Source organism: Callithrix jacchus, chromosome 7 (genome assembly GCF_049354715.1).
Source record: "Callithrix jacchus isolate 240 chromosome 7, calJac240_pri, whole genome shotgun sequence".
NCBI lineage: Eukaryota > Metazoa > Chordata > Mammalia > Primates > Cebidae > Callithrix > Callithrix jacchus.
In genome coordinates this window covers 53,235,066-53,260,258 of record NC_133508.1, presented here as the reverse complement: position 1 = coordinate 53,260,258, position 25,193 = coordinate 53,235,066, and the positions used below count along the sequence as shown (strand labels likewise).

Below are 25,193 nucleotides of genomic sequence, written 5' to 3'. Positions count from 1 at the left end.
TGTTGTGTGAACTTCCCTTCATTTAAAAAAGTCTAATTATATATTTAGTGTAAATGTGCATAATTATATAATCAGACTAATTTTAATGTAAGATAAAATTATAAAAATCCATAAGCAACATTTCTATTTCATTCTATTTAACTATACAATGAAAATAGTTTCAAAATTAATCATCTTGGCTAGTTCAAAATAGTTTTTCAAAGTAACTTAAGGCAACAGATGCAAATGCCCTTATTTGACCAAATCTTAGCAAACATAATTATAATATGTTATTAAATAAAAAAAATAGGCAATGCTAGCAATTGAGAAGGAAAGGAGAGGATACCAAGACAAGGGAGTCAGAAGTCTGAACCACACACCAAAACCTCCCGCCTACCTTTACCACAGGCCCATATCGGCAGAAATGTCGTGTTAAATACTGATCCGACACATTCGAAGAAAGCCCATCTAGCCACACGCAGTTTGTAGGCATGCTCTTTCCAAAACCCAGCTGAATATAAAACACAAAATTTCTATTAGTAAAGTTCACAGTTACTATTCAACTACAGAATTCTGAGAAAACTGGTTTTCTATAGTAATCTTTGCAAATCAACATCTCAAGTGGGAACCAACTGGTTAAAATCAAATAGAAATTTATAAAAAAGCAATCTTGCCTGGCTAGTTGAGTATTAACCAGGTTATAGTACATAATAGGATGGGAATGCAAAGAAGTATATCATCACCTTTACGGTTATCTGTCTTACCAGGATCTTAAATAATCAGGTATATGAAAAAAAAAAAATCAAATCTTAAAAATCAAAGCAAATCATAACAGCACAATAATTTATGCAAATTCATTTACCTTGAGGCGATTATTTCCAAGATATTCCCCATCCATCTTCTTAATAGCTTTACAAACACTAGCAATATCACAGTATTGCAGGAACGCATATTGAGGAACTCCATTCACTTTCTTAATATCAATATCCTGAAAAAGCCAATCAATACCACTTAGCAATATGCCCCAGAAAATAAATTAGAATGAACCAAGTCCATAGAGGGTATTTATTTCTCAAAAAAGTTATGTTACCAATCATCATTTACTTAGTTAAAAAATTATACATCTTAATACAATGGTAAGGTAGAAGTCTGCTATAAAATATACAGCATTTGTTGTCACAGAATGTATCCTTCCTATGTGAAACTCTCAGCAGAAGAACAACAGCATTGCAATTCAAAATTTAAAATCCATAATAACAGCATTAAGAGAAACTTATGATAATAAAGAAATGGCAGCCTATGTAATGAAATCCTAAGAAATAATTCCCTTCTAAATATCTAAAATCGTTATCGGGGTCAGGCCGTTTAAAATATGATACTTGGCTAGGTATAGTGCCTCACTCATGTAATCCTGGCACTTTGGAAGGCAGAGGCAGGCAGATCACTTGAGGTCAGGAGTTTGACACTAGCCTGGCCAATATGGTGAAACCTTGTCTCTACTAAAAGTACAAAAATTAGCCAGGCATGGCGGCATATCCCTGTAATCCCAACTATTCGGAAGGCTGAGGCAGGAGAATCACTTCAACCTGGGAGGCAGAGGTTGCAGTGAGCCAAGATCGCACCACTGCAATCCTGCCTGGGTGACAAAAGTGAAAATCCATCTCAAAAAATAAAATAAAATGAAATATGATTAAGAATGATAGATCAATTTTTCAGAAAGCATTTTAAAACATGCAATCCTGAATGAAACGACTCATTCTATCAGTATATCCAACTGAACCAAGGCTGGTGATTGGTAAGTGTGGTAATAATCTCTCACACACAGAATGGATGGATATATAAACACCTGAACTCCTTTGGGAAGATCCACCAGACACAGTTCTTGGATAAAAGAAACACTTATAAAGGAAGCTTCCATGTCTTTGGAATACATAAAGCCTATAGTTGTGTCTGACACTCCCATACCTACTCAGAGGCGGCAGTGAGAAAACCTGGCTTAGACATGAAAATCGTCCAGAGAAATGAGAGAATTAGCTAGCAAAATCTGTATGTAAACAACAATGACTTGGGCCATATATTGCAGAATAAGTACTGTGATTATATAAATGTCCTTAAGGTTCACAAGCCAATAATCAAGACTTGAAACAGTAACATATTTAAAGAGCTGTTTGATGGGTACTTTAAAAAGTGATAATCTGAAAGGGTACAATGGCTCAACTGTAATCCCAGCACTTTTAGAGGCCAAGGCAGGAGAATCATTAAGGCCAGGAGTTCAAGATCAGCCTGGGCAACACAGCAAGACCCTCTTCTGTATGAAAAATTTTAAAATTAGCTGGGCATGGTGGTACATCCCAGCTACTCAAGAGGCTGAGGCAGGATCCCTTGAGCCCAGGAATTCGAGGCTGCAGTGAGCTATGATCGTACCACTGAACTCCAGCCTGAGTGACAGGGAGACCTTTTCTCTAAAAAAAATAAAAATTAAATAATTTGTACTTAAAACTCCTCAAAATAATAGCAATTGGGAGCTAACTTTTAATTATGCAGAATGTAAAAACCCAGGATAATTCCTTTTAAGAGAAATATCTCCTAAGAATACTGGTGAGCAGATTCTTTATAAAGGTTCTTCTGGCTTCTGCATCATCTGTTATCAATAAGCAACAGACTGTTTTCCCAGAGTTTGTGGGTTATTTAAAATAGTGACACTCAGTCAGGCATGGTGGCTCATGCCTGTAATCCCAGTACTTTGGGAGGCAGAGGTGGGTGGATCACTTGAGGTCAGGAGTTTGAGACCAGCCTGGCTAACAGGGGGAAACCCCTCTTCTACTAAAAACACAAAAAATTAACCAGGCATGGTATCATGTACCCATAATCCCAGCTACTCGGAAGGCTGAGGCAGGAGAATCACTTGAACCCGGGAGGCAGGGGTTGCAGTGAGCCAAGATTGCACCATTGCACTCCAGCTTGGGCAACAAGATCAAAACTCTATCTCAAAAAAAAAAAAAAAAAAAAAACTACAGTGACACTCAGGGCTGGGCACAGTGGCTCATGCCTATAATCCCAGCGTTTTGGGAGGCCGAGGCAGATGGATCACTTGAGCTTGGGAGTTCATGACCAGCCTAGGCAACAGAGTAAAACCCCCATCTCCACAAAAAGTACAAAAATTATCCAGGTGTGGCTGGCACCTGTAGTTCCAGCTACCTGGGAAGCTGAGGTGGGAGAATCACTTGAACCTGAGAGGCAGAGACTGAAGTGAGCCAGGATCTTGCCAATGCACTCCAGCCTGAGAGACAGAGCAAGACCCTCTCTCAAAAATAAATAAATAAAATAAAATAAATGATCAGCAAATACTAACATTGATGAGATTATGGTTTCAAACAGTATACTGACATGTCTACCTTATTGAGAACCACAACTCTTAAAACACAATAATCATTACATTTTTCACAAACCTGGTGATAAGAATGTATCCATTTGCCCAACTACAGCTTTTTACACTGCTCTGAAGCCTAAAGTACCAACTATCTTCATATAAAAGTAGGTCTGAAAGTTTTATCAATTCACAGATCTATGAATACCAACACCAAATTAAATAACAGATAACTGGCTGGGTGTGGCAGTTCACGCCTGTAATCCCAGTACTCTGGGAGACTGAGGCGGATGGATCACCTGAGGTCAGGAATTCAAGACCAGCCTGACCAACCTGTGAAAACACATCTCCACTAAAAATACAAAATTAGCTGGGCATGGTGGCACATGTCTGTAAAACCAGCTATTTGGGAGGCTGAGGCAGGATAATCGCTTGAAATGGGGAGGCAGAAGTTGCAGTGAGCCACGATCACGCCATTGTACTCCAGCCTGGGGAACAAGAGACTCCATCTCAAACAAACAAACAAATAACAGATAACTGTCTAAAGACAAAAGAAGCTGGAGCCCAGATATGTAACTGAATTCCACATCACCCATCTAGGTAGGCAGTAGAACTGCAATTAGAGTATGCTACTCCCTCAAAACCAAAAAAATCTGACAAATCAAAATAATTGAAAATGAGGTTATCCATTTCTCTATCAGCCAGGCAGGATGTTGGGGGTGAGACTGACATACCTATCAAGGAAAATAACTAACTACCAGGGCTTCCAGTGCTTTGACAAAACCTCAGATGTGTGACTTTCTGGCCAAGCATCTGTAATATCATATTATTGGAGCATTAATTGGAGGTTGTGGTTCTCTAAGTTTGCTGTGGCTAAACCAGGAAAGAAGGCATGTGTAGATTTCTACAGAAGTTACCTATATAAGATTTTGAGGAGATGAGAAAGGCTGGTATCTTTCAGAGTACAAAGTGATTTTGGAATATAAAGAATTTCGCCAGGCGTGGTGGCTCACGCCTGTAATCCCAGCACTTTGGGAGGCCAAGGCAGGTGGATCACGAGCTCAGGTGTTTGAGACCACCTTGGCCAATATGGTGAAATCCCGTCTCTACTTAAAGTATAAAAATTAGCTGGGTATGGTAGTGGGTGTCTGTAGTCCCAGCTACTCGGGAGGTTGAGGCAGGAGAATTGCTTGAACCCAGGAGGGGGAGGTTGCAGTGAGCCAAGATAGAGGCACTGCACTCCAGCCTCGGCAACAAGAGTAAAACTCTGTCAACAACAATAATAATGGTATATCCCAAAACTATAAAGCTGTGCCCAAAATATTTTCATTTTAAACTTACTCAAATTTTGAGTCATAAAGGAACAGAAAACTTCTTGTACCTCTTAATCTAACAATTACTTGCATAATATAAAAAGTGATTCAAATTAAAACTTCCTAATAGAATTGAACTGCTAGCACACTACATCCATGTTCTGGGAATCCCCAAGGTATTTCTGATGTGCATTGTGATCACAAAACAATCGTACACTAATTTACTCTTTCCTTATTTTTTTTTTTTTTTTTTTTTTTGAGACAGGGTCTCACTCTGTCACCCAGGCTGGAGTGCAGTGGTGTGATCTTGGCTCACTGCAGCCTCTGCTTCCTGGGCTCACCTGATTCTCCAGCCTCAGCTTCCTGAGTAGCTGGGACCACCGGAGCAAGCACCAAAGCCCAGCTAATATTCCTGTTTTTTTTTTTTTTTTTTTTAAGAGACAGGGTTTCACCATGTTGCCCAGGCTAGTCTCAAACTTCTGAGCTCAAAGTGATCTACTCACCTCAGCCTCCCAAGTGCTGGGATCATAGGCATGAGCCACCACGCTCAGCCTGCTGCTGCTTTTTTACAAACATTTCTCTCTTCCAGATTTTCCTTTCAACCCACAGAACTAGAGATTAAAATAGAACTCAATGAACAAAGAAAGATAAAAATGAGTAAGAAACAGCCTGAGCAACATGGTGAAACACGATCTCTACAAAAAAAAACACAAAAATTAGCTGGGCATGGTGACACACGTCTATAGTCCCAACTCACTCAGGAGACTGAGATGGGAGGATCGCTTGAGCCCAGGAGGTGGAGGCTTCAGTGAGTTGTGATCATGCCACTGCATTCCAGGCTGGACAACAGAGCAATACTCTTTCTCAAAATAAAGAAAATATATGTGTGTAAACAAAAAACATATATTAGATTTTCACATATATATAGAACCATTCCCAATGGGTTTCTCTGGATTATCATTACACCATTAAATAGCACCTTTCCAAATATGTGTACTATGCTTCATGTGTCATGACAAAGATCTAAAATTGTTTTCATAGTAAAAGCAACATACCACAATTTCTCCAAAGCGCTGGAAGATGTTGCGAAGGTCATGGTAAGTAGTGGTTTTTTCAAGGTTGCCAATAAAGAGAGTTCTTGTTGCTTTGGGGTGAAATTCATCTATCCTTTCATCCAAGGGGCGAAATTCATTTTCACTTTCTGTTTCTGTAAGCGGAATGGGGGCAGAGTAAAAAGAAAAGAGAATATTTTAATGCATATTTATATATCATGGGAAAATCTACATTTAAAAAACAAAATTTCTGAAATAATGGGTTTGAATACTCACATAAACTGAAATATTATAAACACCTTCAGAAATAGCCACCCCTTATTAACTCCAAAGCAAAAAAGGAACACAAAGGCTAAAGAAACATTTCAAAAAAAATTAAGGCTAAAGTAACACTTTGTTTAACGTTTACAATTAAAAAATAAATCGATTTAAATCTGCTAAATTAGCTGGGAGTGGTGGCTCATGCCTGTAATTCCAGCACTTTAAGAGGCCAAGGTAGGAGGATCACTTGAGCCCAGAAGTTTGAGACTAACCTAGGCAACAAGTTGAAACCCCATCTCTACCAAAAACTACAAAAGATTGGCCAGGTATGATGGCGCACACCTGTATTCCCAGCTACGCAGGAGACTGAGGTGGGAGAACAGCATGAGCACAGGAAGTTGAGGCTGCAGTGAGCTGTGATCATGCCACTACACTCCAGCCTGGGTGATGGAAGTGAGAACCTGCCTCCAAAAATAAAATAGATACATATCTTTGCTAGGGTGATTTGTTGTTGTTTCTGGGACAGAGTGTAGGTCTGCCACCCAGATTGGAGTGTACTGGCACAATCGTGGCTCACTGGAACCTTGACCTCCCAGGCTCAAGCAACTCTCCCACCTCAGCCTTCTAAGTAGCTGAGACCACTAGTGCATGCCACCACGCCTAGCTAGTTTCCCCTGCTACCCCACAGAAATAAAGCCTCACTTTGTTGCCCAGGCTGGTCTCTGGGCTCAAGCAATCCTCCTGCCTCAGTTCCCCAAAGTGCTGGGATTACACTGCACCTGGCCTGATTTATTTTAAAAATAATCACTGACACAGAAATAGATTTTAAACCCAGCAAAAATGGTAATTAATTAATTGAGCCTAATCTTAGTTTCCAAAATTATATAGCAGGCTCTCAATTTGGAGTATGAAACTACACTCTGAAATAGACATAAAAATTACTCAGCTGAAAACAGTCCAGCTTCATTGTTTAATTTCATTTCCTTTTCAACATTTTGTAAGATATTTAGCATTTTGCCCCCTCATACTAATAAATCAACTGTCTGAATGCAGAAATTTTAGATATAAAAGTAACTATGAAAACTAATCAAAGCAATATTTTAAAAATATCTTTTGATATTCCATGGTACCCAATGACAAACAGAAAGAGGTTAAATGATTCCTATGATTTCAATTTTTTTTTTTTTTTTTTTTTTTGAGACAATTTCACTCTTGTTGCCCAGGCTGGAGTGCAGTGGCATGATCTTGGCTCACTGCAACCTCTGCCTCCTGGGTTCAAGTGATTCTCCTGCCTCAGCCTCCGGGGTAGCTGGGATTACAGACGCCCGCCACCACGCCCACCACCATGCCTGGCAAGTTTTTTGTATTTTTAGTAGAAAAGGGTTTCACCATTTTGGATAGGCTGGGTCTCTAACCCCTAACCTCAAGTGATCCATACTCCTTGGCCTCCCAACGTGCTGGAATTACAGGCATGAGCCACATACCCGGCCTCTGTTTTTTACTATTAAAAGCCCTGGCTTAATCTCTAATTCAGTCATAGCCTTTCTCTGAAGCTCCATTTATTAACTTGGTCTAGGAAAGGAACCCTCAAGGTTTTGTTGATAATAATTATAGGAAAGTACTGTGTGTTGTTTTCTCTTAATGTACCATAAAACCATCCAAAAATTAATATTTAATCAACTTTACTGAAACAAAGCATTTAAGGCCAGCCATTGAACATTACTGATAATGTCAATGACACTGGTTTTTGCTTTTTTGTTTTCGAGACAGAGCTCATACTGTCGCCAAGACTGGAATGCAATGGCGAGATCTCAGCTCACTATAACCTCCGCCTCCCAGGTTCAAGCAACTCTCCTGCTTTAGCCTCCTGAGTAGCTGGGATTATAAGTGTTCGCCACCACGCCCAGCTAATTTTTTGTATTTTTAGTAGAGACAGGGTTTCACTATGTTGGCCAGGCTGGTCTCGAATGCCTGACCTGGTGATCCAGCCCCTCAGCCTTCCAAAGTGCTAGAAGTACAGGCATGAGCCACCGTGCCTGGCAAACACTGGTATTTTTAAAAACTCAACTTCAGGGACCTAGATTTAAGTCAGAATGCATCTCACTTCTGATTCCAGACTGATGGCTCTAATGGTAACTCAACTAATCTTGCCACTTTCATCAGACTATGTACTTTCACAAACTCATGTGGACCCAGAAACTGCCCAGGGCCCATAATAGCTATCTCCATATATTCTGCATATCTCAAAAGAGTATATATCATTTTAAGCTCAACTTGGTCTTAATTTAAATGTAGGCAGACATTTAAGAATATTTCAAAAAATTCAGATAGAATCTTGAGGTTTGTGCTCTGAAAGGGAGAATCACAAGAGGAAAGTATTATTTGCAACTATTAAAATCTCTAATGGCTTCATTTCCACCAAATGGCCTGGTACATATTCTTTCTCCCCCTCCCCCTCCCACACTGGAGACAGGGTCTTGCTCTGTTGCCCAGCCTAGAGTTCGGTGGTGGGATCATAGCTCACTGCAGCCTCAAACTCCTGGGCTTAAGCAATCCTCCCACCTCAGCCTTCCAAGTAACTGGGACTACACAAGGCCTGGCTGATTTTTTATTTTTTGTAGAGATGGGGTCTCACTTTGTTGCCTAGGCTCATCGCAAACTCCTGGGCTCAAGGGATCCTCCTGCCTTGGCTTCCCAAAGTGTTTGTAGGCATGAGCTTGGCCAGGCACAGTGGCTCATGCCCATAATGCTACCACTTTGGGAGGCCAAGGCAGGAGGATCACTTGAGCCCAGGAGGTCAAGGTTTTGGTAAGCCATGATTACACTACTACATTCCACCCTGGGTGACAGAGTGAGACCCTGTTTCCAATCAATCAATCAATCAAGGTGTGAGCCACTACAACCAGCAGATTTTCAAAATCAGAAATTCAGTGAGCAGAAAAAAAAAGGTAAGTTTTCCACATGTAGTTCACTTAACTTCACAACCAGTCAAAGTCTTAATGCCTACACATCTTTTAAAAAAACTTCTTGAACTTGTAATTTCATGTGGGAAAAGAAATCGTAGATGCCACCAAAGGGTCGGGTCTATATGCAAAGTTAGGTTTCTTGGATTTGAATCTTTTTTTTTTTTTTTTTTTTGAGATGGAGTTTAGCTCTTGTTACCCAGGTTGGAATGCAATGGTGCATTCTCGGCTCACCGCAACCTCTGCCTCCTGGGTTCAAGCAATTCCTCTGCCTCAGCCTTCTGAGTAGCTGGGACTACAGGCGTGCGCCACCATCCCCAGCTAATTTTTATATTTTTAGTAGAGATGGGGTTTTGATCCACCCACCCCGGCCTCCCAAAGTGCTGGGATTATAGGCATGAGGCACCTGCACCCAGTCTTGGATTTGAATATTTGAAAATAATCCTTGACCTAAGTAATCAGCTCAATACATTTCAATATAACATTCATGATTTAACCATCTGACAACAAAATTCCAACCAAGTCTCCACTGCTTTCACATATCCCATTTAACTAGTATTTAATGTTGTCCAATCTGGGAAAAGTACCTTTAGCTTTCCTACGTTTGAACCAACCAAACTTCTCAAAATCTTCACTGGCAAGTAGGTAAAGCCTATTTCCTAGGTGCTAAATAACCAGGTTAAAAGCTTTTTACAGTAAAAATCTCAAGCTAGCCCTACCATCTAGAGATAAAAGTTACCTAATGAATGCCCCTGGATGAGATCTTCCTTATTTAATAATTATGATTGGCTCTAGAAATGTATATAGATTATATGACATTCTAAATGTTTCTCAAGCAGTTCTGATCTGTTCCAAATGCATTAAAGAACTCCTGGAGTTGCTCTTAGCTTAGTAAAATTTAGGGCAGTCCATCTCAAACTTGATGGAAGAAGGACTGTGAAGGCATAATCTATTATCCTTTGAAAAGATAATATTCCTGGTTCCAAGTTTTCTCAGTTTTTTAAACAACAAGAAAGAAAAGAAAAATAAGATAATATTCCTTTGAACTGTTATGTTTCATCATAACATCATAGAGTGACTGTTTTGCAGCGGTCACTCTAACAATTACATGCTGGTTTTACTATACAAATAACATATTTGTACATCCTCATCAGGGGAACTAAATTTTTTTCTTTTTAATTGTCTAATAAATGAATATTCCAAGAATATTCATATTATCCTATAATAAGCCATGTTTACCCTATAAATTCCACTTAAAGTCTTAAAGTTCAACTGTCTCAGCTTTATAAGGTGACAATAAAATTTTAATGTTTCTATTGATTCCCTTACAAATTTACTCACAAATTCTCTTAAATCAGGGATTCCCAAACTTAAGTGTATAAATTCCGAATCAGTAAGCTGGGGTAGGGTCAAAGAGTCTGCATTTTTAAACAAGTACTGTAGGTGGTCCTAAAACAGGAGAAATGCTGATACAAGCCATGTGTGAGATTTCCTGCCTTACAACAGGTTCCACAGGTATGTTCAAGATAATAAAATGTTCCCCAGAAATTCTCAGTGGGTTGCACCTGTAAGACTTATTTCTGTTACTCTGTCTTAAAGGTCATGCAAGCTGGAATAACAGACCCAATTTGTATTTGGCATAATAGAAATAAAACTAGTCTAACAAGTCCTTCAAATCAATATTAAGAGGTAGTTTACTTTCTTTCTTTCTTTTTTTTTTTTGAGACAGAGTCTCCCTCTGTCATCTAGGCTGGAATGCAATGGCACAATCTCAGCTCACTATAATCTCTACCTCCTGGGTTCATATGATTCTCTTGCCTCAGCCTCCCAAGTATCTGGGATTACAGGCATGTGCCACCACACCCAGCTAATTTTTGTATTTTCAGTAGAGACAGGGTTTCACCATGTTGGCCAGGATGGTCTTGAACTGCTCAGGTGATCTGCCCATCTCAGCCTCCCAAAGTGCTGGGATTATAGGCATGAGCCACCATGCCTGGCTGGAAGTAGTTTGCTTTCTAATTCAAGATAATTCTGTTGTCACACTCCTAGAAACTACCTCCTAATTTTGATAAATTCAATCCTTTTGGGAAGTCTGGACTCAATAAGGATCTATAGTTCTACCTTTCAGACACTTAACAGTCAGCAATTCTCCATTATAGCTACAGAAAAATCTATCCTCCCTAACCAAAACAATGTATTTTGTTTTTTGTTTGTTTGTTTTGAGATGGAGGTTCGCTCTTGTTGCCCAGACTAGAGTACAATGTTGGGATCTCAGCTCACTACAACCTCCGTCTCCCAGGTTCAAGCAATTCTCCTGCCTCAGCCTCCTGAGTAGCTAGGACTACAGGCATGCGTGACCACGCCCAGCTAATTTTGTATTTTTAGTAGACATAGGGTTTTTCCATGTTGGTCAGATTGGTGTCAAACTCCTGACCTCAGGTGATCCGCATGCCTTGGCCTCCCAAAGTGTTGGTATTACAGGCATGAGCCACCATGCCCAGCAAAACAGTACTTTTTATTAAGTTGAACAATAAATAGAATCATCTTTTTAAACAGAAGACAATGGAAATGTCAATAAAGCCAAAATAGTGCCCACATTCAGGACCATATGCTGCCCTCTTATACAACAGAGTGTGTATGATGTATAACTCAAATTCAGCTTGCTTGTGTCTTACCTGGCCCTATCCATGCTGTTACTTCAATCTGCATGCCAAAGAAAAGTTTTCCTTTTGACGCAGTCAATGCTTTTTCTTGGTCCTCCTGCTGCCGAAAGAATACCAGACCGTACCTTTCTTCTGAAGCTCCATGTATCTGCACTGAAGTTACTTTTCCAAATTTCTTAAATTCATGGAAAAGGCCATCTTTAAGGCTTGTATCTAAATTCCCAAACAAAGCCAAGTTATTAGTTCTTCTAATTTAATTACAACTCAATAAGCAAACTACCAAATCTTTAGCCCGGTTTTCTTATTTTTCTGTTCATGTCAGATAGGTAATATGCCAATTGTCATAACAAGGCCTGAGGGAGGCACGTCTCACACGGCATAAAACCCAGTCATCACGCTTATGAACCACAAAAGCATCTAGCTTGGTTTTTGACCTAAGTTTTACGTCATTAAAACATTACTTATTCAAACAAAAAAGCCCCAAAAAAGGCATATTGGAGATTATTGTACAATTCTGAAAATAAACTGTTAGATGATAGTATTGGTTGTTAGGTAATAATGACACTATGCAGAAAAATGTCCTCATATATTACAGATATATACATAAATATATATCTGTAAGTAGGTATGAAATAAAACATCATCAGGGATCCACTTTAAAGGTGAAAAGAAAAAAACTGTAGCAAAGCAGGAAGACAGGAAACAGATAAAGCAAAAATGACAAAATAATTTCTGAATCTTGGATATTGTATAAGGGGAATTCATTTTGCTATTCCTTCTACTTTGGCATATGTTTCATAAAACTTTATATATGTTTATAATTAAATAAAAGTGTTAGAGACTTGAAATGTTAAGGTATCCTTCTGTCTTTCCAAGGATCATCTCAAGGATAAAACTGTGTGAGAAGTGTCATGTAGCATGCTAAGCAATTTTAATGTCTTTTACAGATGAATCATACCATTTGGGGGGCTTGGGTTAGTTTGCTTTATTAGAAATACAAAAGGTGCACAAAAAGGCAAGCCAATTTACTCCCTTGTCCATTTCTCAATTACCAATAGTTCTAAACAAAAAGTCCATCAACATTGGTGCCTCAATAACACTATTCACAAACCTGATACCTAAGTTTTATAGGCTATTTTAATAAATAATTTAAGCAATCACTGAAATACACTTGGCTAAGAAATACTTAATTTTGTCTTTGTTAGCAGGACTATCTACTAACAGATTTAACTTGTTTACACGATCAACATGCCGAATGTAGGAGTAATAGTATATTATGATCAACTGTCAATTAAAAATATTTCAAGGAGAGACCACAGAATAGCTTAAGCAGACTTTTCCATTACTTATGGCTTTCCTCATTTAAAATGTTAATATTTTGAAATGTGTTTTCTATAATTTTATGCCCAAAGTTATTTCAACTTAATGCAGTATCATACCTCATTCCTCAGTAGCAGCACAGAGGAAAGAACATTCACACAAAATTTTACCTGTAGAGCGTACTGGAAGATTCTGGACCTTGATCCCAAAACTTTTACGGGGTTCATCTTTTTCCAAAGATGAAAGCAACTGGGAAGTGGGTGCTGGGACTGCTGCAGACTGAACTGATCGAGCTGGAGAATCATCACTTGAACTACTGCTGGAATCACTGCTGCAAAAAGGCAACAACAACAAACTTTAGTGAAAAGACACACAGAAAATGAGTAGCATTATACAACTTCTTAAAATAACCAAAAAGTCTAAACTTTCGGACTGGAATATCTGGAGGCCCTGCATTCTACATATCTATCTCATACTCTACCTTTGGAGGTGTCAGAAGATGATAAAAATGCAGGAGCACAAAAGTATAATCTTCATTTACCACCATATACTACCAATATGAGTGTTGCATTCTATTAATAACTTGAACGATTTTTTTCAAATGAAGTAAGACTAGTGAATGTAATTCACTTAGTGTAATAATAACAACGGTGCATATATGGGATTTGGATTCAGAGGTCTAGATTCAAATCTTGGATCAGACATATAGCATGTGTCCTTGGACAAATCACTTAACATGATTGAAACAGGTTTCCTATCACAATGTTATGCTCAAAGTTACTGCATGAAACACAGGACTCTCAGCCAACATAATAAAACTAAATGAAAATAGTATTTCTAAAATTTCATCATACCCAATGTCTTCCAATATCAAATGTGTAAAATGAAAATAATCATAATAGTACCTATATCCCAGGGTTAAGAATTAAATAAAATAGGCTGGGCGTGGTAGGTAATCCCAGCATTTTGGAAGGCCGAGGCAGGCAAATAACAAGGTCAAGAAATTGAGACCAACCTGGCCAACATGGTGAAACCCCGTCTCTACTAAAATGTAAAAATTAGCTGGGCATGGTGGCTCATGCCTGTAGACCCAGCTACTTGGGAGGCTGAGGCAGGAGAATTGCTTGAATTCGGGAGGCGGAGGTTGCAGTGACCTGAGATTGCGCCACCGCACTCCAGCCTGGCGACAGAGCAAGACTCCGTCTTAAAAAAAGAGAAAGAAATAAAACAATGCACAAGTTTAGAAAGTTTGAAATATGACAGGTATCTAATAAGTAAAACAGGGCTGGATATGGGGGCTCACATCTGTAATTCCAGCACTTTGGGAGGCAGAAGCAGGAGGATCACTTGAAGCCTAGAGTTTGAGAGCAGCCTGGGTAACAGAGACAGGCCTTGTCTTTAAAACAAACAAGTAAATAAATAAATAAAGCAGCACTGCTCAGTTAGTATTAGTAGCAGTAGCACTACTACCTCGAGTAATTTTTAGAAAAACAATAACCAAAATAATTTTCCATGTAGGTGCAATTTTTAAATTACTTAAGGACTGATGAATAAATATTGTGTAAATTACTAGAGTCATATTAGTTTAGGCTTTTTTCATATGGATAACATTGAAAAGTCAGAGTTAATTAAACTATCTCAGTTTAATAAAACCCTCAAATAGAAAGACAGTCAATTGAAGGACAAGAAGGAAATGCTACTTACACAGTCAAATTAAGAAAAAAAAATTAAATAAGTTTATTATGCCTTAGTTCTCTATGTAGATTCATAGGAAAAAAGTTTATTATGTCTAAGAACTATGTGAGAAACATAAAATTCTCTTTTCAGTAATGCACATGCCAGACTTTTGTGGCTTGCTTTTATGGCATTCTCAAATAGGTTAATAAGATGCTATTTACAGATTTTGCTATCTTTCTGAAATTTTGCTTCATATTCTCCTCCATGTTATAAAGACCTCCTCACCTTTCAAGCAAATCATTCTGAGTGGTGAATCCATCTTAAGCACACTAGCTACAAGAAAAGACCCATGGTAGTTTCTGTCTCTGTACTAGAACTACAGCTCTCATATTCAGGACAATCACTGATCCATCCAGACAAATGAGTCCAAGTCTAGGTTGAAAAGAATTTGCTACAGCCCTTTTGTTTTCTTTTGAGACAGAGTCTCACTCTGTCGTCCAGGTTGGAGTGCAGTGGTGCGATCTGGCTCACTGCAACAATATCCACCTCTCAGGTTCAAGAGATTCTTGTGCCTCAGCCTCCCAAGTAGCTGGGATTATAGGCACGTGCCACCATGCCCGGCTAATTTTTGTATTTTTAGTGGAGATGGAGTTTCACCATGTTGCCAGGCTGGTCGATCCGCCCACCTTGGACTCCCAAAGTGCTGAGATTATAGGTGTGAGCCAACAGAACCAGCCGCTATCTTATTATTTTTTTTAATAAATACTATGTTTTCTTACAGAAAACTAAAGATGTTTCCAAAAAACTAATAATTTACACATCATTTTTAGCTCTCATATGTTAAAGCAATAGATGAAAACTTGACTGGGTGCAGTGGCTTAGTTCCTATAATCCCACCACTTTGGGAAGTCAAGGCAGGAGGACTGCTTGAGGGCAGGAGTTCAAAACCAGCCTAGTCAATATAGCAAGACCCTATCCCTACAAAAGAAAAATTTAAAAATTAGCTGAGCATGGTGGCACATACCTGTAATCCTAGCTACTTGGGAGGCTGAGGCAGAGGACCATATGAGCCTATAAGTTTGAGACTGCAGTGAGCCATGGTCACACCACTGCACTCCAGCCTGGGCAAGAGTGAGACCCTGTCTCAAAAAAAAAAAAAGATGAAAACATTCTGGGTGTGGTGGCTCATGCCTGTAATCCCAGCACTTTGGGAGGTCAAGGCAGGTGAATCACCTGAGGTAGGGGTCAGGAGTTTGAGACCTCAAAAAAAAAAAAAAAGAATTATCACACTCTCTTTTGGTGAATACCCTGCTACCACACAAATTCTGAAACAAGATGTAGAATTTAACTTTCAGAATCACCTGCTAATGTGAAATGGCAACTAGAAGGGAAAATTGTTTTTGTTTTTGTTTTTGTTTTTTTTTGAGACGGAGTTTCGCTCTTATTGCCCAGGCTGGAGTGCAATTGCACAATCTCAGTTCACTGAAACCAATGTCTCCCAGGTTCAAGTGATTCTCCTGCCTCAGCCTCTCAAGTAACTGGGACTACAGGAGTGCGCAACCACACCTGGCTAATTTTGCATTTTTAGGAGAGACAGGGTTTCACCATGTTTGTCAGGCTGGTCTCAAACTCCTGACCTCAAATGAACCACCCGCCTCAACCTCCCAAAGTGCTAGGATTACAGGCATGAGCCACTGCACCTGGCCTTGAGTTCACATTTTGATATAACCTAAACTGCAACATACCATGGATTTCAAGATACTGAATCAAAATGGGGGCATGAATGTAGGCCCCCAAATACTTTTCAGTCCTACTAAATTGACAGAAGGCCCAATGCCTAGAATCTTGTCCATTTTAATTTTTAAAAATTTTTTATGTTCACAATTTTGTTTGAGCTAAAGAATCACAACAGTTCATCAAAGTGCAAGATACAGTATTTAGCTGTTTCTGAAAAGCCAAAAATGGTTCATCAGAAGCTAATTTGAGTTGTCTTAAAGAAGTAGTAATAGGCTGGGAGCAGTGGCTCACACCTGTAATCCCAGCACTTTGGGAGGCTGAGGCAGGTGGATCATGAGGTCAGGAGTTCAAGACCAGTCTGGCCAAGATATTAAAACTCCATCTCTACTAAAAATACAAAAAATTAGCTGGGCATGGTGGTGGGCACCTATAATCCCAGCTACGTGGGAGCCTGAGGCAGTTAACTGCTTGAACCTGGGAGGCAGAGGCTGCAGTAAGCCGAGATGGCACCACTATACTCCAGCCTGGGCAACAAAGTGAGACTCTGTCTCAAAAAAAAAAAAAAAAAAAACATGGTAGTAACAATGGTGTATTGACTAATTGTTTTAAGAAAGTGGAATTGGCTGGTCCGAAGGTAGTGAGTTATCTCAATTGATTGTTCACAGTCAGTTACAGATCAAACTCCTTGTTCTACTCTTTCCCCCTTCTCACTACTGCACTTGACTAGTCTGGGCAGTATGAGACTCTGTCTCACAGAGAGAAAAAAAAATTTAAAAGAAACACAATTTAGGGATAACATTAAGAGAAATACCTAATGTAGATGACAGGGGGATGGATGCAGCAAACCACCATGGCATGTGTATACCTATGGAACAGTCCTGCACGATTTGCACATCCCAGAACTTAAAAGTATAATTTTAAAAAACAGAAACACGATTTAAAAGAAATCTAGTTACACTCTTCCTAACAACATTTGACAGTTAAGGACAAATTATTCCTTATAATTTGTAATTAAGATTACTGAAGAAAATAAAAGAAAAGAGAAAAAACAAAGAAGCAGACCTGACCAGTATTTCCTTATGTATGTAAGAGTAGGTAACTGGTTATATATTAATTCTTGATAAGCAGAATACAGGATGCTAGGATTCTCATAAACCAAATAATGATATCAGATCATCAACTAATCCTATTCCTGCAGCCATTTTATACACAGAACTACATGAGTATTTGACTCTTATCACTGAAAATGTCAAGGCACTGGGTATGCTATTTATAAGATGACTCGGGGCTATATTTGTTAACATACAAGAGTGACATCCAATGAATGATTAATGTATCCTTGTATTATTTGTAAATATTTACTTATGGCAAATATGGATCTATGATTTTTTTTTTTTTTTTTTTTTTAAGGTAGAAGGTTAAAAGGCATTCAACCAAAGTAAGTTGAGAAACAAAACTCTGGCATAAACCAGTATTTTTAGAAAGGAGCAATTAAGGCACTTAGAAAACATTGCAATTCAGACAGTTAAAGGACCCATTTATCATAACCAGGTATCTCCCTATCCATCAGATAGCTAATAATTTTTCTCTCCATATAATCAATATGTAAGTTTGGGTCAAAAGATTAGATTTTCAGTCAGGTTTGGGTGCCAACTGGTTTTTATCTAATTTCTATTAAAATAATCATCTATCTTATTTTACTTTATTTATTTTATTTTTGTAAAGATGGGGTCTTACTTTGTTGCCCAGGCTAATCTCCAATTCCTGCGCTCAAGCTACCTTCCCACCTTTGCCTCTACAAGTACAGAGATTATAGGCATGAGCCACCATTCCTGGCCCATAATCTTTTAAACACAATGCATCACCACAGCAGATAATAATACTTCGACATCTCTCTTTTTTTTTTTTTTTTTTTTTTTTACAAGTCCAAATTGTATCTTTCTAGTGCAGCAGTTATCTAAGTATAAGAGGACCTGAGAGGACCCAAAACCCTTTTAGGAAATGTGTGAGATCTTCCCTATTTCAACTGTTTATCTGTGTGAGGCCAGATTTTTTCATATACTTCACCCAAAAAACCTTATAATCACAGTTTGAATACAGAATTGGTTATGAGAATCTAACTACATTATTAAACCAGATGTTTAAAAGATTTCCAGGCCAGGCACAGCGGCTCAAGCCTGTAATCCCAGCACTTTGGGAGGCTGAGGCGAGCGGATCACTTGTCCTAAGAATTTGAGATTAGCCTGGCCAACATGGCAAAATCCTCTCTCTGATAAAAATACAAAAATTAGCCAGCCGTGGTGGCACATGCCTGTAGTCTTAGCTACCTGGGATGCCAAGGCACAAGAATCATTTGAAACTGGGAGGCAGAGGTTGCTGTGAGCTGAGATCATGCTCATGCCTATAATCCCAGCACTTTGGGAGGCTGAAGCAAGCGGATCACGAGGTCAGGAGTTCAAAACCAGGCTGACTAATATGATGAAACCCCATCTCTAATAAAAATGCCAAAAAAAAAAAAATTAGCCAGGTGTGGTAGCGAGCACCTGTAGCTCCAGCTACTCCGAAGGCTGAGGGAGAACTGCTTGAACCCAGGGAGCGGAGGTTGCAGTGAGCCAAGATCATGCCACTGTGCTCCAGCCTGGGTAACAGAGTGACACTCTTGTCTCAAAAAAAAAAGAAAAGAAAAGTTTACATTTCAATATGACAAATGTTCAATAGGTATTATCCACAATAAATGAAAGGTCCATAATTTTAAAATGTAAAGTCTTAAGCCTAGAAAGTTTTAAAAACAAACAATTCAGTATATAGTCTGATGTGACACCACTACCATTTTCAACTCTACCACTTCTGATGGAACCTGAATTTAAGCCTTTTTTTTTTTTAAAGACAGGGTCTTGCTCTGTCACCCAGGCTGGAGAGCAGTGGTGTTAGCTCACTGCAACTTTCGATCGCCAGGTTCAAATAATCCTCCCACCTCAGCCTCCTGTGTAGCTGGGACCACAGACCACAGGTACTCACCACCACACCCAGCTTTTTTTTTTTTTTTTTTTTTTGCATTTTTAGTACAGATAGGGTTTTGCCAAGTTGCCCAGGCTGGTCTCAAACTTCTGGGCTCAAACATCCTCCTGTCTCAGTCACCCTTGAAGCTGGAACTACATGCATACACCACCCACACCTGAATCAAGCACCTATTATTTTTTTAACTCTAAATTAAAAGGAGTTAAAAAATAAGAAGTTAAAATTTAAGCCTTTTTTTAAAGGCTGAGGTGGGAGGATGATTTGAACCTGGGGATCGGAAGTTGCACTCAGCCGAGATCACGCCACTGCCCTCTAGCCTGGGTGACAGAGCAAGATGATCTTTAAAAAAAAAAAACAGGCTTAAAAAAGGAGTTAAAATAAGAAGGAAATAATCAACTGTGTGACCTACCAAGACACTTCATTTTGTCTCTCTTAACTTGAATTTCCTGCTAGCGGTTAGCAGACCTCATGATCTTTCAAGGTCCCTACTAGTTTTAGCAGGGTTCTACGACATTTTGTTGTCATAGTGGGAGTGGGGTGGGGTGGGTAGGGTTACTGGCATCTAGTAGGTACAAGCCAGAGATGCCACTAAGTACCCTACAATGCACAGGACAGTCCCAACAAAGAGTTCTCTGGTCTCAAATGTGAATAGTGCCAAGGCTGAGAAACCGTGGCCTATATAATTTCTTGGACTGATTTCCCGTCTTCTGAAAAACCAACATGCTGGCCAGGCAAGGTGGCTCATGCCTGTAACTCCGGAATCTTGGGAGGCCGAGGCGGGTGGATCACCTGAGGTCGCAAGTTTGAGACCAGACTGACCAACATGGAGAAACCCCTTCTCTACTAAAAATACAAAATTAGCTGGGCGTTGTGACATATGCCTGTAATCCCAGCTACTCGGGAGACTGAGGCAGGAGAATCCCTTGAACCCAGGAGGTGAAAGTTGCAGTAAGCTGAGACTGCTCCTGGGCAACAAGATAAAAACTTTGTCTAAAAAGAAAAAAAAGAAAAGAAAAACCAACATGCTAATTACAAGCTGGGACCTAAACACAGGATCCTTAATGTTGACTATTCTTCCTTATTACTAAAGTATCACTTCATAAAAATCTTTGAACTATAGGAAAAAAATGTAAACTTCTGAAAATCAGACTTTCTCAAGGGGAAGCTGAGATCTAAAACACTCTGGTACCACTTGATTTGGGAAAACATATAAAAAGGTAAAGTATAAACAACTTTTTTACAATACGTATTTCATCATTCAATACCAAGGTACTCTATAGACAAAACTGTTTTATAATTTTTAAACAAGTAATAAGTAAAATATATACAGTATTGCTGCTCATACTCTAGTGTAAGGTTTACATCAATGAAATCAATTCCATTCATGCTGAAATAGTTTTTAGTGCAATAGTTTTCTTTACCTTCAACCTAGGGACTGAAGGTGGTAGTTTAATACCACAATTAGATTTTTCCTCACCAAAGTACAATGCTCAGAAGAAATGAGAAAAGGCTTCTATTTTACATAATCAGGTTAATGAGGTATTATGCTTTATAATTTTAAGACATTTCAAATTTCATTTAAAAAGCACACTACAGGCTGGGCACAGTGGCTTACATCTGTAATCCAAGCACTTTGGGAGGCCAAGGTGGGTGGATCGCCTGAGGTCAGGAGTTTGAGACCAGCCTGACCAATATTGTGAAATCTTGTCTCTACTAAAAAATACAAAAAGTAGTTGGGCATGGTAGGGTGCGTCTGTAGTCCCAGCTACTACCTGGGAGGCTGAAGCAAGAAAATTGATTGAACCTGGGAGGCAGAGGTTGCAGTGAGCTGAGATCATGCCACTGTACTCCAGCCTCAGTGACAGAGTGATACTCAGTTTCAAAACAACAACAATAGAAAGCACACTACAACTCAACAACAAAAAGCAACTTGATTCAAAACTGGTCAAAAACTTCAATAAACATTTCCCCAAAGATACATAAATGGGAAATAAGCACAGGAAAAAATACGCAACATCTAATAATTAGGGAAATGCAAACCATAACCACGCGAAACTGGGCTCCTACTTAGGAGTTCACACTACTTGGGAGCCTGAGGCAGAAGGATAGTATGAGCCTAGGAGTTCAAGTGCAGCATGAGCAACACAGTGATACCTGGATTTTTTAAAGAACAACAACAAAAAAAACTCCACCACATGATGTATCACTTCACATACATTAGGATGGCTATTATCAAAAATAAACTGCCGGGCACAGTGGCTCAAACCTGTAATCCTAGCACTTTGGGAGGGCAAGGCAGGCAGATCACTTGAGCTTAGGAATTCAAGCCCAGCCTGGCCAAGATGGTGAAACCCCATCTCTACAAAAAAATACCAAAACAATTAGCCAGCATGGTGGTGCATGCCTGTAGTCCCACCTACTGTGGGGGCGGGGTCTAAGGCAAGAGGATGGCTTGAACCTGGGAAGTCAAGGTTGCAGTGGGCCAAAATCACACCACTACACTGAAGCCTAGATGACAAAGTGAGACCCTATCTCAAAAAAAAAAAAAAAAAAAAAAAGGCAAGGAAACAAGTGCTGGCAAGGATGTGAAGAAATTGGAACCTTTGTGCATTACCGGTGGGAAGGTAAAATGGTACAGCCATGGGGTTCCCCAAAACACTAACTTACCACATGATCCAGCAATTCCACTATGGTTATATATCCAAAAGAAATGAAGACAGGAACTCAAATAGATATTTGTACAAATTCATAGCATGTTAAATGCCCAAAAGGCGGAAAAAAACCAAGTGTCAAATTCATAGCATGTTAAAATGCCCAAAAGGTGGAAAAAAACCAAGTGTCCATCGACAGATGAATGAGTAAACAAAATATGGCATACACATAAAATAAAATATTATGCAGCCTTTAAAAGAAAGGAAATTTTGGCCAGGTGCAGTGGCTCACGCCTGTAATCCCAACACTTTGGGAAGCCAAGGCAAAGCAGATCGCCTGAGATCAGGAATTCAAGACCAGCCTGGTCAACATGGTGAAACCCCGTCTCATATGCCTATAATCCCAGCTACTCGGAAGGCTGAGGCAGGAGAATCGCCTGAGCATGAGAGGCAGAGGTTGTGGTGAGCCAAGGTCATACCACTGTACTCCAGTCTAGGCAACAGAGTGAGACCCTATCTATTCTGCCTTTAAAAAAAAAAAGAAAGAAATTTTGACAAATGCTACGCCATGAATGAACTCTGAAGCTATTATGCTAAATGAGAGAAACCAGCCGTACCAAACAAAAATATTGTATAATTCAATTTATAAGAGGTATCTGGAGTAGTCAAATTCACATAACCAGAAAATAGAATGATGGCTGCCAGGGGCTGGGGGAAAGGGAGAATTGAGAGTTATTATTTAACAGGTATAGAATTTCAGTTGGGGACAATGAAAAAATTCTGGCGACAGATGGTGGTGATGGTTGCACAATAATGTCAATGTATTTAAGTGCCACTGAACTGGACACTTAAAAATGGTTAAAATGGTAAATTTTATTTTACACATACACACAAGTTAAGAAGTAAAATACAAAGTTAGTGGTCATTCTCTTTGTTCCTTAGAAAAAGATGAGCGACTCCAAAGCAGTCAAAGTAAGCTACCTACTGCTTTTCGTCTACAATGCTTTGCTCAATCAAGGGGTCTCACAACCTGTCTTCCTGTCTTTCCCAGGTAGAATTCCTTAGAGATGACATCAGGGCAACAAGTCAGATCTAATTGGTGACTGTGCAACTATTACAAAAGTAAACACTCAACTGTATAACTGATCAATGAAGCCCTTTAGAGCCCAAGTTAATGAAACGTTGCCTAAACTCTTTCAATTTAGGATATATATTAAGGAAATGCTCTGTTGATACATTAAAAAGCAAAAATGTGGCCAACCACAATGGCTCACACCTGTAACCCCCAGCACTTTGGGAGGCCGAGGCAGGTGGATCCCCTGAGGTCAGGAGTTCAAGACCAGCCTGACCAATATGGTGAAACCACATCTCTACAAAAAAATACAAACCTTTGTCAGGAGTGGTAGCCTGTGCCTGCAGTTCTAGCTACTTGGGAGGCGGAGACAGAAGAATTGCTGCAGTAAACCAAGATCCCAACACTGCCCTGCAGCCTGGGCAACAGAGTAAGACTCTGCCATAAATGAATGAATGAATGTATGTATGTATGTATGTATGTATGTATGTATGTATGTATGTATGTTACGGTAAAATCAAACACAATAAATAATCAGTTTTATTATTCCTCTTCTATTCTCAAATCCAATAGTTTATATAAATGAGAGGAAAAAACATCATTACAGACTCAGTTTTTAAAAACTGTCTTATTTTGGCAGAAAATGTTGTTTAAAATTATGCTTAAATATGCTTTATGTGGTTAGCATGCTCACAAAAGATTAAGTATAGGCCACGCATGGTGGCTCATGTCTGCAATCCCAGCACTTTGGGAGGCCGAGACGGGTGGATAGCCTGAGGTCAGGAGTTCAAGACCAGCCTGGCCAACATGGCAAAACCCTGTCTCCACTAAAAATACAAAAAATATTACCCAGGCATGGTAGCACATGCCTGTATTCCCAGCTACTCAGGAGACTGAGCAGGAGAACTGCTTGAACCCGAGGGGCAGAGGTTGCCGGGAGTCACGCCATTGCCCTCTTCCACCCTGGGAGACAGTAATACTCGAAAGGAAAGAGAGAAAGAGAGAAAGAGAGAGAGAGAGAGAGAGAGAGAAAGAAGAAAGAAAGAAAGAAAGAAAGAAAGAAAGAAAGAAAGAAAGAAGAGAGAGAGAAAGAAGAAAGAGAAAGAAAGAAAAAGAAAGAAAGAAAGAAAGAAAGAAAGAAAGAAAGAAAGAAAGAAAGAAAGAAAGAAAGGGAGACAGTAATACTCTGGCAGAAGGAAAGAAAGAAAGAAAGAAAGAAAGAAAGAAAGAAAGAAAGAAAGAAAGAAAGAAAGAAAGAAAGAAAGAGAAAGAAAGAAGAGAAAGAAGAGAGAGAAAGAAGAAAGAAAGAAAGAAAGAAAGAAAGAAAGAAAGAAAGAAAGAAAGAAAGAAGGAAGGAAAGAAAGAAAAGAAAAGAAAGAAAGGAAAAAAAGAAAGAGAAAAGAAAAGAGGCTAAGTAATTATTTGGGATGCAATTACAGCTGTAATTAATGTTTTAAAGTTTATTACTATCTTTGGGTAGAGTAAAACAAAAGAAATATGGAACTAGTTGATCAACAGGGTAACTGGTAGACAACTAAAGGTTACCCAAAAATAATTAAGGAATATTATTCGGCCTTAAAAAGGAATTAAATTATGATACATGTGACAAGACCGATGAACCCTGAAAATATGCTAAGTTAAATAAGCCAGACACAAAAGGACAAATGCTATGTGGTTTCACATATATAGATACCCAGAGTTGTCAGGAATTCATGGAGACGGAAAGCAGAATAGTAGTCGGCAGAGGCTAAGGGAGGAAGGAATGGGAGTTATTGTTTAATGATAATGGACAGTGATGATGGTCACACAATATGAATGTACTTAACGGCACAGAACTATACAGTCAAAAATGGTTACAATGAGGGCAGGCATGGGTAACTCACACCTATAATCCCAGCATTTTGGGAGGCTGAAGCAGAACAGTCACTTGAGCCCAGGAGTTTGAGACCAGCCTGGGCAACAGAGACACCATCTCTACAAAAGAAAAAAAACCTGAAAATTAGCTGGGCATGGTAGTGCATGCCTATAGTCTCAGCTACATGGGAGGGTAGCTTGATTCCAGGAGGTTGAGGCTACAGTGAGAGTTAACTGCACCACTGCACTCCAGCCTAGGCAACAGA

At 39.3% G+C, this 25,193-nt stretch overlaps 1 protein-coding gene and 1 non-coding gene across 5 annotated transcripts in view; both read right to left on the bottom strand.

Annotated features, from left to right (window-relative positions):
• SPEN (spen family transcriptional repressor) overlaps positions 1 to 25,193 on the bottom strand; it is a 97,527-nt gene that overhangs the window by 20,813 nt on the left and 51,521 nt on the right. For 2 of the 4 annotated variants that reach the window (XM_009000464.5, XM_002750316.6), the window contains exons 4-8: positions 13,089 to 13,249; positions 11,611 to 11,811; positions 5,715 to 5,866; positions 842 to 967; positions 377 to 490 (exon numbers count right to left, since the gene is read on the bottom strand). In XM_009000464.5, coding sequence (XP_008998712.3) covers positions 377 to 490; positions 842 to 967; positions 5,715 to 5,866; positions 11,611 to 11,811; positions 13,089 to 13,249 — 754 coding nt within the window. The remainder of the gene's footprint in view (positions 1 to 376; positions 491 to 841; positions 968 to 5,714; positions 5,867 to 11,610; positions 11,812 to 13,088; positions 13,250 to 25,193) is intronic. The other 2 variants (XM_078330441.1, XM_078330440.1) reach the window with 1 other exon arrangement.
• On the bottom strand, positions 11,915 to 12,015 carry LOC118143522 (small nucleolar RNA U13). The gene has a single exon (XR_004727724.1). It is a non-coding gene; the product is annotated as a small nucleolar RNA U13 (small nucleolar RNA).